The sequence below is a fragment of the Macrobrachium nipponense genome, chromosome 39, assembly GCF_015104395.2.
Source record: "Macrobrachium nipponense isolate FS-2020 chromosome 39, ASM1510439v2, whole genome shotgun sequence".
NCBI lineage: Eukaryota > Metazoa > Arthropoda > Malacostraca > Decapoda > Palaemonidae > Macrobrachium > Macrobrachium nipponense.
Window position 1 is genome coordinate 36,144,845 of NC_061099.1, and position 16,704 is coordinate 36,161,548.

The 16,704-nt window shown below is 33.1% G+C and overlaps 1 protein-coding gene across 1 annotated transcript in view; it reads left to right on the top strand.

Annotated features, from left to right (window-relative positions):
- Positions 1–3,939: 3,939 nt before the first annotated feature.
- LOC135210297 (unconventional myosin-VI-like) overlaps positions 3,940–16,704 on the top strand; it is a 49,108-nt gene continuing 36,343 nt past the window's right edge. Inside the window, 9 exon segments of the mRNA XM_064243180.1 lie at positions 3,940–4,021; positions 4,024–4,082; positions 4,549–4,756; positions 5,335–5,459; positions 5,689–5,805; positions 6,376–6,593; positions 7,011–7,101; positions 7,889–8,028; positions 9,050–9,091. Of these exon segments, the coding sequence (XP_064099250.1) occupies positions 3,955–4,021; positions 4,024–4,082; positions 4,549–4,756; positions 5,335–5,459; positions 5,689–5,805; positions 6,376–6,593; positions 7,011–7,101; positions 7,889–8,028; positions 9,050–9,091 (1,067 nt within the window). The 5' untranslated portion in view covers positions 3,940–3,954.

Sequence of the window (16,704 nt, forward strand, 5' to 3'; positions counted from 1 at the left end):
CTTTCTATCCCCAAGCAAATGAAAAACCAGATTATCGGGATGCTTTGGTCAGGAGCCAAAGATTTGAATTCAAGGCAGTGATTCATGCGAATGGTGTTTTAACCCACATTAACATTTAATTAAAACCAGTGGCTTGCTGATATGGCGAATTTAACAAAATAACGTTATCTGAACTGGGGAAAAATTCAGATGGAAACCCACCTCAAAAATTTGCATTATATTTCTTAATTTTGTATTCTTTCTCAACAGTCTTCAAGAATGCGATAGTTTTTGCTCCCTCGGTTACCTTCTATAATTTCTATCTGTTTGGAGCAGCATAGGCCCCAGAAATGAGGTAGCTTTGTGCATTACCTGTGTCAGCTTCTGCTTATAAACTAACTGCCTTTTACCACTTTTGCCTTCTCTTGATAGCAGTAGGTTGAAAAGTTTGAATGTCAGATCTTGAAGCTTTAAGAACCAATAATCTTAAAATACTAAAATTTTCTTGAATACAGAATTATGGTAGTAATATGGTTTACTATTTACCTCTTAATTGTAAATTTCTGTAGGAGGGTGTATGGTGTCTCCAGGGTGTGAGAAACTCCACTTGAAAATGGCAGCTAAGTTTGATGGGTCGATAGATTCCTATGGAACTGCAACCAAGGCGTTTGTTTCCTTCCGTGTTATGCCCAGACCATCAAAGGCGGCGTTTAAAAGGGACCAGTTATTATGTAAAGTTAGATTGGATGCTAGTATTTTGTATTTTTGGTAATTTCACATATACTTTGGTAAAATATGGCATATGTGAAAAGGGAGCATTATTACTAATACGAGATGCCTGATGGGACTAAGTGCAGACAACAAAACCAAAACCTAAGGAAAATGGAAATTGAATCCAAAAATTAGTTATTTTTAATCCTGTATTGAAATATGACTAATTTGGTATTTTTGGTTTTTGAAAACAGGGTTCCCCTCAAAAACTTATTGAAGCTACGGGATGCTCGTGACGCTTTGGCAAAAGACATTGGTATAGCAAACTTTTTGGACTACATTGTTCATAGAATATCAATCAGAGTATTTCCTCATTCTCATCATCATTCAAATTTATTGGTCTATTGGAATTCTGGATATTCTGGGGGTTTGGTAAGTTTAGCCTCGTTTTTCATATGGAGTTCTCTTCTCTGACTTAATGGTATAGTAACATGAAGTTAGGAGAAGTGAGAGAAGAGAATTTATTATGTAAGTTTAGTTATATGTCCTCATGGTTTGGGGAAGTTTTTGGTTGGGGAAGAGTTTGAGGAGAGTTTTGCTTACTTCAGGGGAAATCTATATAGACTACCAGAATTGGAAACTATGGATGCTATCTAATATTAGACCCCTAAGACTCAGTTTTTTTTCTGGTTTAAGATTTGAAGTTTATATGAGTTCTTTGCTACATTGTTCATTTGAATGAAGAAGAAGAACTATATTTTGTTGATAAATTATACTGTAGTTTAGGTTCAGATATAAGACCTTAACATTTTTGCTAAAATTTGCTAACCTCATTACCATAATTTTACCCTTTTTCTCCAGAACTATTTCCCTTGTGAACTAGCTTTGTTGAACAATTTTGTCATATCAACTACCGTAATGAGGAAAACTTCAGATGTTTTTTGTTTTCAAAAACCGAACGTATATTTATTGAAAGAAGAGCAAAGCTCTTTCTTTATGAAAGGAAGGAAGGTCTGGGCGCGTTAGGAAAGACCTCCCCTATGTTGACAACCAAGGACTGTTATTGGGGTGAAGTAATACAGGGTGATCGTAGTACTTAATGTCGTTTTGATATCGGGTTCTTATATCGGTACATTGGATCATGCACAACTATTACAGGTTTCTATATGTAAAGGTTTTGTTGTGTTCCAAAATAATATTTGTTATATAATAGGTGGTCAAGTAATAAGCTGAAGATGTTTTGTAACTGATTCAGAAAAAAAGATTTAAAACGCTGATTGATATTAAATTAACAAGTTAAAATGGAATTTGAATATTATAGCAGTATTATGTTTTTTATTTTGTTTTGAAAATTAATTAACAAGAGTAAAAGGAATTTGAAAATAGTTTTAGCAGACCTCCCTTGAAGACCCTAACCTTTCCACCATAAATCCCTCATTAGTGTTTGGTGATTTTCAAATAGGTGCCTTGTCCTGCTTGTTTCCCATCCATGAACGCTTTTCTCATTTCATAATTGGGTTCTTGAAATGTTTTTACAAATCAAAGTGTCCTCATTAATTAAGTTGTCCAAAAATTAAACCCTTTTTGAACCATGGGGATTAATTAAGCTGTTATAAACTTCACTTTTCAGATTGATCGAGGGCGAAAAGGCAAAAGGCTGTGGTTATAACTTAGTCTTCCTAGATGAAGGAAAGCAAGCTTCCCTTAAGCCCTTCCTCACTCACACTCATTTTACGGCACAGCAGTCCACAACAATCACAATAATCACTTTGCGCTTAGCCCACTACCTCGCAAGAGCAAATACTACGGGGACCAACAGGGAAATCAAATAGGATGAATGAAGGTTTTCCCTTTGTTAGACATTTCGCTGGTGCTGTGTTTGTTATCAGTACGGTTGGGTTAAAGAAAATTAATGTCTCTTGCTAAGCGTTCATGTTTGGTTTTCAATCTTTTTGTGGTCGCTGATGACTTTATGGTATGAACTGTCAAGAAATGCGACTTTGAGGCTTCTAGTTGAAAATGGTAATAAAATGAGTGCATCCTGAAACTAAAAGCAACTTCATGAATTGTTAGCTAAAATAAAACGTTTTATGAATATTTTGGCAACATAAAACTAAAATAACGTGAAGTCATAGTGTAGTACGTTTTATAGAGTATTTTGAACTTAAATAGGACTTAAATAGTGTTTTTAAGGGTTTAAAAAATTGGTAGATGTTTTCAAATGATACGTAATATGAACACATTGAAAAGTTTGCTTGAAAACATTTTTTTTATTTTTTAACCCTCAGGCTCAGGTTTCTAGAGAAAGAAGAACAACGACAGCTCTCCATGCATCCCTTGAAGCCTTTGGTCTTTGGCAGAGGTGCAAGGAGGCAACAAAACCAAATTTATCCAGGGCCTCTTTGCAATCTTCAGGGCGGAAATCTCATTCAGCTAGGGGGAAACTTCCTTCCTTCATATCAGTTGCTTCCAAATTCAAAGTTACAATTACAAGAACTCATGAAATAAGCTAGCAAGTAAACGGTAAAGTTACTCTTTAAATTTAATTTTATTTTTGTCAATCTCAACACCAATATTTTAACGTGTTATGGGATGTGGCTAATTTTGATATGAGGTTGTTTTCCTTTTTACATGTGTAATGTAAGACATGGTTGTTATATTAATATGTAAAGCTACAGTCATATAATATGTAAAGCTTTTAAATAGTTTACTTTTACATATATTTATTATTATTATTAGTATTATTACTGAAAGTTTGCCATCAGTACATGTTGACAAAAAAATAAACCTGCAATTAGATTAATTTATGAAGAAAGCAATACATGCACAATATGAGGTAAGGTAATGGTTGTATTGCACTTTTAAAGTAATATTACAAGTTCAGAAACCTCTCTATAACACTTACAAATAACACCAGATACTATGTTAATTTATAGTAGTAAGAATTAATGAAAGACCATGGACACTGGGCTGCGTGAATTATGACGTCCTGAAAGAGGAAATTGCATTAGCTTTGCTAGGCAACAAAACACACTAATAGAAGTCGTTTATTGAATATGTGTAGAGTTATGGAAAATTACCAAAATGATAAATCTAAATGTGGAAACTGGTAGTATTAGATTTTTGTGAGAACAAAATATTTTTATTGCGCTTGCATTTTTTTTTACAGGGTACAAACTTCATTAGGTGTATCAAGCCAAATGTGAAGATGGTAGACCATGAGTTTGAAGGCGGTGCTATTCTGTACAACTACAGTGCTCGGGAATGACTTCAGTTCTTGAGCTCATGCAGCAAGGTTTTCCATCTCGTGCACCATTCCATGACCTGTATAATAGTATAAGAAGTATCTTCCAGCAGAACTTGCACGCCTAGATCCACGTCTTTTCTGCAAAGTAAGTGGGGGATACGTTTTATTTATTGTACTAGTGTGCAGTGAATTGTTGACGGTATGTGGTACTTGGCAATAATCCAGTTGGGTGTGCATATTTCATCAGCTGTATGATTTTCTTGAAAGTAAAGGGGGACTAAATTTGTATCCAGGTTTTAACTTATTTATATACAGCAAGAATTTTACTGGGGCTGTATCTGTATTTTTATTCATGAAATTCCCTTATAGTCATGTTTATGTACATAGAGATTTTTGAAGGAAATTTCCAAGTGTATTACTACATTACAATAATTACTGTATTGTTTAAATCCTAATAGTCTACGAAGGACAGTGAAAGTAATTGTTGATTCTGATGATTAATTTTTCACTGATATCACCCAGTTCTTTCTTTATAAACTTCCTGTTCCACTTCACAAATATTTCGAGATAATGATTTCTTTGGAAGTTAATGCTTTTCACCCCTTTTCCAGTCACTTTTTAAGGCCCTTGGTTTAGATGATCGGGACTTCAAGTTTGGTATGACTAAAGTCTTCTTCCGACCGGGTAAATTTGCTGAATTTGATCAGTTGATGAAGAGTGATCCAGAAAATCTAAGGATGCTGGTGTCCAAAGTCAAGACATGGTTGATGCAGAGCAGATGGAAGAAGGCCCAGTGGTGTGCTCTGTCCGTTATTAAATGTAAGAAGAAGCAATTATTATTGCTTATGTTTAATTATGAATTGCAGGTAGAGATGAAATTATTACCTTTTATACTGTATCCCAGTTCTTTAATGATTTCCTTGGACTAAGTTTGGAGATACACAGATCTAGTCACCACCCTACTTATGAACATTCAGAGATACAAACAGACAGGGTCACAAGTTAAGATTGTGTTTGGAATGCTCCCCTTTGCCACCTGTAAGTTCAAATTTCGCTCTGCACGCCTTTTATGCTAACAAGAATTTTTGCAAAGAACAGAAGACCAGAGGAAGAAAAACCTGTTTCTTTAACTCCTTCCCTGATTATCTTGAGTATTCTTGTGATTAACTACCATTTACGTATTCTTACAAGCACGAGAATACTCATTCATACTCATAAAATATTCCTACTTATTTCAGTCTTCCAGATTTAACTCATTGATGTAAAAGTATGAAGCATTATTATTATTGAATTAATAACTAGACCACAGAGTCACATTTTATCCTTTGTGTATAAGGCTTCCTTTTCAAAGCGCATTCTGAACAGTTCTGACTAATACAATCATTTATGTTTAACAGTGAAGAACAAGATTCTGTATCGTCGTGACCAGCTCATCATCATCCAGAAGAATGTAAGAATGTACAATGCAAAGAAAAGATATCGCCCTCGTTATATGGGAGTGCTTAAGATCAAGGGCTTGCAGGTAAGCATGCTAAAGCTGATTTGTGTGATCTGTTTTTATTTATTTTGTGAAATATCAGTCATTAAAACTTAGGAGAAATTGTCATAATCATGGAAGGGAAATAATAAAGGCTTTCCTTATTGTGATAGGTTCTTTCTCTGGCATTTATAACAGTACTTAAGTTGTGCTTAGTGTGCTGAGAAAGTTTTTTTAAATTATTATTTAAATTGTTATTTCTGCTGTTTTACAGGGTCAGCTTACACAGATGTTGGGCATAGTGAATCAGCTGAAGAAGGAAAGAGAGTCCTCATTAGCTTCTGTCAACAAAATTCAAGCATCCATGGATTCAGTAATAAAGAAAATCAGGGTATGTTAAAAGATATTCAGTTCTGAATATGACTCATAATAATCAGCGTACATAATTCTTTGATCATGAACTTGCATATGATCTATGTAAGAGCTACAGTTTTGAACATGCTACATAGTAATTGCATGTTCAGACACATATTGTTAGACATTATGAAACATCAACTCACAACCGATGCATAATGTTTATGAATAGAAGAAAGCCCAAGGATCTGCCCTAGAATTAAGAACAAAACTAAATTATCTGGGTAAACTATATAGATTTGATTGTATAAGGTTCTACTGCTTTCCCAATTTTTCCTGTTGATGGTTTTGAAAATATAACTTTGATAATATGTGAAATAAAATTTAGTTTACATTTGTGTTCATCAATATTCAAGTATGTAAAATGAGGATCAGTATCAAGTGTGTAAAATAAGTGTGACTAGAAATTTTTTAGAATATATTTTGAGATGAACCTAAAGTTTTAAAAACTTTAGGTTCATCTCAGTAAAATGAAGACTAAAGCATCAAGATCCTCCATGGGAGGAATGTTTTGTATTTTTCCTGACCTATAAATATTTCCTGCCAGACCACATCCATGACAAGACAGCAAATAGATCACGAGTATAATACTTTGGTAAATTCGATGAATAGTGAGCTGGCTATCTTGCACAAGAAACTCACACAACAGAAGAATGCAGAGGAGCAGGAGAGGTTACGAAAAATTCAGGAAGAGATGGAGAGAGAACGGCAGAAGAAGGAAGAGGAAGAAAGGAGGAGAAGAGAGGATGAGGAGATCAGAAAGAAGTAAGTGAAACACTTTTACGGTTTTATTTATGATCAGGAACCAAGCATAGATTGAGGACAAATGAAAAATTTTTAATCAATTTGTATTTTTCATTGTTGGATAACGTCATGCTGTTAAATCCTTCCTCTACATAACATCATTTTTGTTACTGTATTTTGATTATTCAGGTGATAAACATGTAACTTTTATGTAAAGGTTTGGAAGTACTGTACAGGTATTTTCATTTTTACATTGAAATTAGTATAAGCTGTAGGCCCCGTTGCTGAGTAACCAATTGGTTCTAAGCCACGTAAAAATATCTAATCCTTCAGGCCAGCCCTGGGAGAGCTGTTCATCAGCTCAGTGGTCTGGTTAAACTAAGATAGATTTGACTTGTTTATATAAGAACATTAATATTTTAATAACTTGTGTTTTAGGAAATCAGAAATGGAGCTGCGCAGGAAACAAGAGGAGGAAATTCGGCGTAAACAAGAGGAGGAGGATCGTAAGGCCGCTGAAATGTTGCAGGTACAAGACTAGATTGTTCTCATTCGGTTTATAGTATTACATTCATTTTATAAAATGTCTGTTAATCCTTTCAAAGGATATGAGTAAATTTAGAATAGTAAGTATTTATCATCATCAGTGAACTAGTCATATCAGCTTATATATGGGGTAAGACAAAACTCTTCTTTGTACTATGTTTTTTGCTTGAGCTTTTGTCAAGTCAAAATCTTCATGTATACCTTTCAGCCTGCTACTTCCACATCTACTGTCTTTCAGACAAATTTATCCTCATTCGTCCCTTCACATGTCCAATCTGTCCCAGTCTTTGAGATCTGACCTTTTTTCCAGCCTCATGATACCACATCTCTACCAATGCCTCATTACTCCGCATAGTAATGAGGATTTATTCACAGTGTAACACTACCTATGCTTCTGGGGATAAATACTAACTTGCTTATGGAATCTTGTATGAATTGAGTAGTACAATACATGCCTTATATAACCACTAAGTCTTTGCCCTCTCTACTAATGGGCAGATTTTTATTTATCATAAGTATAGCTATCTCTCTCAGTTTCATTCCATGCTGCACTTCCTCTTTCTTAATGCCCTCTCAACTCCTTCACAATCTAGTGTGTCCCAAAAGTGACAAATGTGCTACCTCTTCTAAGACCTGCCCTTCTATAATTAGTTTTATTGGTTTATTCAGTGAAATTTGATACATTTTCAATGGGGAACAAGAGTGGCTTTTTGAATAGGTAGTCTGTCACATATGGATTTCGTTAAAGACTGCTTTGTAATTGTCTGTAGGTTCAACTGGAGAAGGAAGCAAGAGAGACTGAGCATCTTGCCCAGTTAGAAGAGCAAGAGAGGAGGGATCATGAACTTGCACTTCGTCTAGCAAATGAAACAAATTCTGCTGTGGATGACATCACTCCTTCTCTTAAAAGGTTAGTATTAAAAATGAAACTATGGTGATAGGTACAAAATTTCAGGTTGTTTTCATAAAGAGACATGTAGATATTAAATTTATCAGAGGAGTTTGATACTTTGTATTACCAGTTGCCAGAATTATTGTCATTATTACTAAGTAGTGCTAAAGAGCTGTAATGGTAATATGAAAATGATAAAGATGAAAAATCACTTATCATTTATAGTGTAATGTATAAGTAATGCTCATTTTTCAAGGTTTTATGCTTTTTTAGAAAATAATCTCAACTGTAGTCATTCAGTATGGTTTGTCTCCTGATTTTTCAACAAAAATATTTCCTAGTTGCAGTACTTTTAACTCTTAGATAAACAAGGAAGGTGTGTAGTGGATTTACTTTGTATCATTCATTTGTCTTTTTAAATTTATTATGAAAATTTTCATTCATTGAGAGTTGTTTTGAAGTGAACTAGGTAGAGCTAAAAAAAAAATTCTCACTCTTAAATTATAAATAGACGATTTTTTATTATTTTGCCATATTAACATAATAGAGGGGTCCAAGTTGCGATGTCTGTGAATTGTATCTGATTTCTACCTTGATCTAACATCATGTTAGCCGTGTATTGAACAGCTTCTGCTTTTCGAATTGTCATGCCTTCTTTCTGTGAGCAAAACCAGTTTTTCTTCCATGAGTCAACAAATGATTTGAAATTTACTTGTTGAACATTTGACTTTCCAAAATTAGATTAGAACTAAAGAAGCCTAAATGTCTCTTCACTCGCCAACCAATTCCATGAGAACAGAGCTTATTTTGCTGCTAATCAGTTTACATTTGTATGACTTTTTGCTAGCAGCCAGGTTAACTTGTTTCCAAAGATGAGTTTTAACACTTGAATTAGCTTGTGTAAATTTGGTACGTGATTCTATTTGCTTAGCAGTGTCACAAACTACTCACTATGGTAGAAACACCCAAGTTCTTTTATGAGAAGCATGTACTACTCCTAATTGTAGGATGCATCACCCAACATGTCCTCTTCCCGCAGCCCTGTTAATGGAGATAGCAGCGAATTATTGAAGTTGAAAAGGTATTGCTCGTGTGTGTGTCATGGCTTGACTAGTTGTGCCGTGGATTTTTTCCTTGCGCTTGATGTTACCCAATAACCATGTAGCACCATTACATTATTGTGTTTCTTGTCCCAAGTATTATGCATTTGTACAGTAATGTTAATGAACTCACAGGAAATCCAAAGAGGAAAGAGATTATCACTGAAATGTGTTAGTTCTTTGTAACATTTAGATTTCCTTGTTTTTGCTTTGTAATTGTGAGTGCGGTTCAGAGTATGACTTTTGTTGAAAATAACTTGATGCTATGATTACTGATTTGAAATCTGTTCCACACAAACCCATTAATTTAAACAAGCCTTTTTATGTAGTTGTGTGTCACTCAAAATTCCAGACACCTCATCCATAACAGAGGAAAAATATGATCGGTTGCTCCCAATAGGAAAGTTACAGCTAGCCATTGGAGACTAGGGGTTCAATGTGCATACTCTTAACTTGTGGGAGCAGCTAATTTTTTTTTCCCCGATGAACGATTTTGGATCTTGGATTTTTTTTTTTTTTTGTGGTTTCACTCAGAAAATATATTAATTTTTTTTATTAGCTTTTTTCAAGATTTCTTCCTCTTTGAATTTCTCTGTGAAATTGCTTAGTGCACTGTGCCTCAGTGAATTGCACTGTATTATGCTATTACATACATACTTCATTTAATCTTTTTGTAAAGAATACTTTTTTGCACAGTCACTTGCAATTTTTTAGGCTTAATATCACAGCAGTCACATTATATTTGCATGTTGTGAATTTAAGTTTTAGTTTTAAGATTATTTTGTTCTTTAAAGTATTGAGAAGTCTTGCTGTGCATTTTTGGATGAAAGGTGTTGTGGCCTAAGATTTACAGTTGTTTATTATTGTAGTACAGTTTCATTGTGGCTTACTGGTGTCAGGTGTATTGTAGTTGCTTCTCTGGGTTCTCAAATGTAGAGATATTCCAGACAAAATGTGCCATGAAAAAAGTTTTGGTGGCCAGGGATCAGGCCAACCATGAGGACGTTCATCCAACAGTATGCTTAATGTTGTACCCTGTAGGTGGTACTAAGGTTCAGTCAGTAGCCATTATTCCTACAATGGCCATTCTTTTAATCTTTTTCTTTTTGTCTGTTTTGGTTTGGTCTTTTTCACTTATATACAGTATTTAAAGTTCTTTGATTTAGTAATGCTCTTTTAAATTTTCATGCCCTATGAGTCGGTGAGCCATACTTTGGAGCCAAAATATATTAAATGATCAGGTTAAAATAATAATAGAGATAGATCTTAGATTCTTAGCTAGAAAGATCTTAGATTCTTAGCTAGAATTTATAGGTGATGTGAACTTTTATGTTAGAAATATGTGTGTGGAAATGAAAGTGGGTACAGTATTCAGTGAAATTCACCTACATTTTTGTATGTGACTTTAAAACTTGGTGAGATTTTTAATAACCTGGAATAACGGGAGAATAACTTTCTTCATGAGCTTCAAGAAAATGGATGTTCTGTAAATAAAAGATATTTGATGTATAAAGTTTATCTAGTAAGGTTTTTTATAGATTAATTGATGTAGAAAATTAAATTCTGAATACATGCATGTAGTTTTATATATTTTATGAGATTTTACTTTTAATATTAAAAATTCTTAATCGTATAAATGAAGCAAGTTTTAATGGGTGGGATACCCAGGGCATTGGGGGAATTAACCAATTCCCATGACCAGGTACAGATGCCAATAGTCCCTGAATCACAAATTTATTTTATTAATTCTACTAGTTTTCCAGCTGGCACTCGTATATATCCTACTGTTAAGACCTCAGGTTTGTTAGTTATGAAAAATACAAATTGATTAAAAATTTATCATTTTAATGATAAACTGGCTGTTAACCCTCTTACGCCGAAGCCCTAAAAATCAAAACCTCTCCTGTATGCCGGCGCCGGTTTGGAGTGAGCGCGGAAGCGGAAAAAATAATTTTTTCAAAAAATCACAGCGCGCTTAGTTTTGAAGATTAAGAGTTCATTTTTGGCTCATTTTTTTGTAATTGCTTGCAGTTTAGTATGCAATCATCAGAAATGAAAAATAATATCATTATCATATGTAAATAATGCGATATATGGTAGCGAAAAAAAAAAAAAAAAAAAAATTCATAGATAATTGTATTCAAATCACGCTGTGCAAAAAAAACGGTCAAAGCTAACGAGTTAATTTTTTTTTTCGTTGTATTGTACACTAAATTTCAATCCTTTTGATATATAATACATAGTAAAACAATAAAAGCAACACTGGAAAAATAAAATATCACAACAAAATGATGTACGAATTCGTAATGCGCGGACGTAAAAAAATGTTATTTTCAAAAATTCACCGTAATTCGAAATTTTGTTCTAGAGACTTCCAATTTGTTTCAAAATTAAGACAAATGATTGAATATTACGATACTGTAAGAGTTTTAGATTAGAATTGCAGATTTCGACCATTTCGGACGAGTTAAATTTGACCAAATGTCGAAATTTTTATATAATTTTTTTATATGCCAATATTTTCGGAGATGGAAAAAGCTACAACCTTCAATTATTTTTTTTTTTATTGTGTTCTTCATAAATTTGCGCACATTTTGATATATGAAACTCTAAAATAAAAAGGCTAATATGAAAAGGAGCAAATATATTAGGATAATGCGATGTACGTATTTCGGAGACTTACGGCCGCGAATCGGCGCGCGGAGTGAAGGTAAATATATTTTTCAAAAATTCACCATAAATCAACAATATTGTTTTAGAGACTTAAAATTTGTTTCAAAATAAATTTGTTTCAAAATGAAGAAAAAGGACAGAATATTACTAGGCCGTAAAGAGTTTAGCTTACAATTGCGTTTTTGTTTTTCAACTATTTCGGTAGAGTCAAATTTGACCGAACGTGGTTTTTTTTTCTATTTATCGTGATTTATATGCAAATATTTCGAAAAAAGAGAAAAGCTACAACCTTCAATCATTTTTAGTTGTATTCTACATGAAATTGCGCACATTTTCATATATAAAACTTTATGTAACAGCTAATTTTAAATGGTGCAAACATTTCGACAATCGCACAACAAAATTCTGATTTTTTCGGAAGAGTTACCGCGCGAACGTAAGGAAAATTTTTTTTTTTTTTTTCATAAATTCACCATAAATAGAAATATTGTGCTAGAGACTTCCAAGTCGTTGCAAAATGAAGGTAAATGATGAATATTACTAGAATATAAGAGTTTTAGCTTACAATTGCGTTTTTCGGACCATTTCGGTAGAGTCAAAGTTGACCGAAAGTTTGAAATTTTTGCACTTAACATTATTTATATGAAAATATTCGAAACTGATAAAAAGCTATAACCATGGGTTGTTTTTTGTTGTATTGTGCATGAAATTGCGCACATTTCCATATATAAAACTTTATGTAACGGCAAATTTAAAAGGGTGCAAAATTAGGACAATCGCACGAAAAAAATTTATCGGAAGAGTTATCGCACGAACGTGAGGAAAACGTTTTTCATAAAATTAACCATAAATCGAAATATTGTGCTAGAGACGTCCAATTGTTTCAAAATGAAGGCAAAGGATTGAATATTATTATAATATAAGAATTTTAGCTTACAATTGCGTTTCTCGACCATTTCTGTAGAGTCAAAGTTGACCGAAGGTTGAAATTTTTTTGCACTTATCGTTATTTATATGAAAATATTTCAAAACTGATAAAAGCTACAATCATGAGTATTTTTTTGTTGTATTTTACATGAAATTGCGCACATTTTCATATATAATACTTCATGTAAAGGATAATTTAAAATGGTGCAAAAACTATGTCAAAGTCACGAAATAATTTCCGAGATGTGTCACTGATACTTTTAGTGCGATAAGAAAGAAAGAAATTCGCGCTTGCGCGCCTGCGTATCGATTGTAAACAAAACAACGCCTTGATCCGTGAAACTCCCAGCATCCCCAAGGCGCATGATACAAAAGTTTTCGGCTGGGTAGGCCTATAAGTATTTTTCCGCGAATTTTAAAAAAAACTTTTTTGAGCCGACGTATGATACGTCCAATCGGCATACGGGAGACATTTTGACACGACGTTTAATACGTCCAATCGGCGTAAGAGGGTTAATGAGAAAAGAATGAGCTATGTTCACTCTACTGAGTCCTGCCATCTAGCTAAAAAATAAAACACTCGTTAATGTGATTTGCATAATTAATGTCAATCCTCACTTGAGCAAAAGTTATATTAGAATTAGAGGTATTTAAAAAAACTTTTTGCCAGCTAGTTATTCCTAGCATATAAGATATCTGATATTACATTTTTTCAGCAAAGTTAATACTCTTTGGCCTACTAATCATCATTAAGCCTTATGGCAAAAGGAGTATGGATACCAAATGCACATAGTGTACCGACCAAAACAAAACCATCAACTCATGGAAGTGGTGCAACTTTATTTTCATTATTTTACAAAATTTCCTAATCAAAATTTTGGTGCATTTTCAAGGGCATGTTCCAGAATGTTCTATGCTGGAAATATGATAATTTTACAATGTGTCAAATTACCAGGTTAGAATTTTACTAGGTGTCAAAATCACAATGAAACCACTAGGAATTAAAAAAAAAAAAAAAGAAAAAAAAAAAAAAAAACTGCAAGTCAGCCTACTGGCTACCAATCAGTGATGGGGGAAGTAGTCTGTTAATACCAGATTTTTTCACCTCCACCAGGACATTTGGCTTGTATTTTATGTAGGTTTTTAGTGACTTGGTGATATATAACTAATGTAATATATAAATTTTTATTAATCATTACGTTGTCAGAGGACTGGGGATCTTACTAAATGATGTATAATATAATGAACAAACTTTTAGATCATAATTTTTTTCTTGGAAAAATTTACAGTTGCAATTTTATGTAATAACCTTCTTTATCCTTTCAGTTTCGATAATTATATTCAAACTATGGTGAACATTTTTATGCACATGATAAAATGAATTTTAGCAAAAAATACTTGGTTGCAGTGAGAGACATACCTGTGTATTATGTTTAGTTTGGTCTGAATTCTATTAAAATTGCTGGAATCTTATTTTGAAAATATTTACTGATGATTTAGTTAATTGATTTATATTTTTAGTAATTTGTGAGGAGAGACCATTTTGGTAAGAGGCTTATTTTTTAATGATTTTTCTGAAACCTCTTCATTTAAGTTCTTATGGTTAAGTTTTGACAGATATGAATTTTTTCACAGTACATTCTGTATTATGTAAATTACTGTATCTGGTTTCATCTATAGGAGGATTGCTTTCTTCCAAAGAAATTCAAATTTGGTTACAGTGTATGATGCTGGTGAAACATATATTTAGAGTACTGTATGGTATAATCTGTTTTAACATTCAAGACTAATATTATGTAACTTTGGCTAAATAATTCTGTTAATAAAAATTTTTGGTATATTAACCGTGAGGGATTCTCTCCTATCTCCAATTCACTTCATTGGTAGACTTGTGTGCATAATTAGTTGATCTGACTTGGGTAAGGTTTTCCTCATATAGATGAAACAGGTTTTAAAATATCTTTTGTGACTGTGAGTTTACTGCAGTATTGTAGCCTGATGATTTGTATGAGTACTTTGTCTGTAATTTTTTATTCCTATTTGTGACATTACTAATTTTGTAAAATTTTAAATTTAATAATACTGATGAAAACACTTGTACATGAAGTGATTGTAAAAAGACAGTGTAAATTTTGCATAAGCCTTAAAAATATTTAATGTCTGCAGCTACAGTTATCTTAAAGCTAATGTATAAGACATCGTTTTAGCTTTTAAGTATAGATTTACACATGCAGTAAATTTATTGAATTCAAGTAATACTTGGGATAAGACTATGTATTATATAATGCACTCCTTTATGTGTGAAACATAATCACTTCTAATGATGTTGATGTGGCAAGAATTATTGATGTAATACCTGGAGAATTCATAGTTTTAGAGTAGCATGTTGTAACATAATACCATAATGTCTCACATGATAAGTGCTATTTTTAGCATTATTTAGTTTGCTAACAAAGCATGCATTTTCCTTAGTAATACAGTGATATCTGTGTACTTATCAACAATATTTATAATGTCACTTGTTTGTGTCATTAGAATTAATAATTTCCCCTGAGTTAGATTAAGAGACTTAGTATTTGATGTGATTGCAGTGTTTATAAATTTTACATAAAGCTACAGAAGTTGACCTATGCAACCATATTACCTTTCTGTTTCATGTCAGAAGTATTTCTTCTGATTTTTTTGTCAATGCTTTACATGTTGATTTGTGATATATTATTTAGTGATGAATCTACTTTAGACAATTTTTGTAGTATTTTGGAGAATTTAGTTTTTCATTGCAGACCCATCATTTACTCTAGGCCACATTTGTAGTCTTCACAAATTCTAGACATTTCATTCCCAGTTTGAAATAAAGAATATATAATTCATCTGCTGGCTGGAAGAGCTGCACCATACACATTCCCCCATGTACCCGAGGTTCTTGTGTGATTATAGCTGTAAGAAATCACGGGGGAAAGGAGAAGAAAGACATTTGACGGGAATTTGTAGATATGTATTAAAAAAGTAGTCAACTCTAAACTACAGTGTGGCAATAAACCCTTCATTTTCATTAGTCTATAATACACAATAAGTTGACTGATGGGTCACAGGTAGCCGTGGGCATTCTGGGTATACATGCCCCGTGACCTGGTATAGATGCCATTAGTCCTGGATCTCACAAGTGTAATTTTAATTCTACCGGTTTCCAGCTTGGCGCTAGTAAATCCTAATGTTAAGACCTCAGGTTTGTTAGTTATGAAAAATACAAATTAGTTACAAATTTGGTATATCAGCAGAGCCAACTGATGCATATGGATTGAAATGAGAAAAATGAATAATCTTGGTTGTGGAGTGAATATGGGACCCTGTTCTGAAAGGTCCCATTCATACACACTTCTGAATTCTGCCGAGTCTAAAAGAATCCTTCTCAAGCTTATCAAGTTGAAAATTTAAAAATAAATACGTACATGTGGAATTATGATTTACAAAAGGAAAGTTCCCTCCTCCTCTTAATGAGCTTTGTCATAAAAAAGGCACAAAAGTATCAAAAGTACAGATAAAGCAACAGGTTAAAGTTAGAGAATTGAAGAGAAATACTAATATGAAAAGGATCAGTAAGTCTAACACTAAGTGCTATAATCGTTACTTACCATGGACCAGCAATAAATTGGAACACTGGAAATTATGCAGAATTTTCCTGTGAAATTAAATATAGTCTTTAGTTATGATACCCTTGCTTTGTGAAATACTATCCATCATGCCATAGCAAGGTAGTGTAAACCCCACAAGTTGGAGACCAGGTGAAAACTGTGAAAATAGATGATTTTCATATGGATCATTATTTTGCTAAATACACATATGGAATAGAATGATATAAAACAGGAACATTTATTGCATGATTAAGGAGGAAAATATCTGAGTAATGAAACAACAAAATTACCTAATCTAGAAATACAGTATGTTGGCAAGAAGTAATGCTACACACAAGTGAGGCTCTTACTTTCCAAGAATC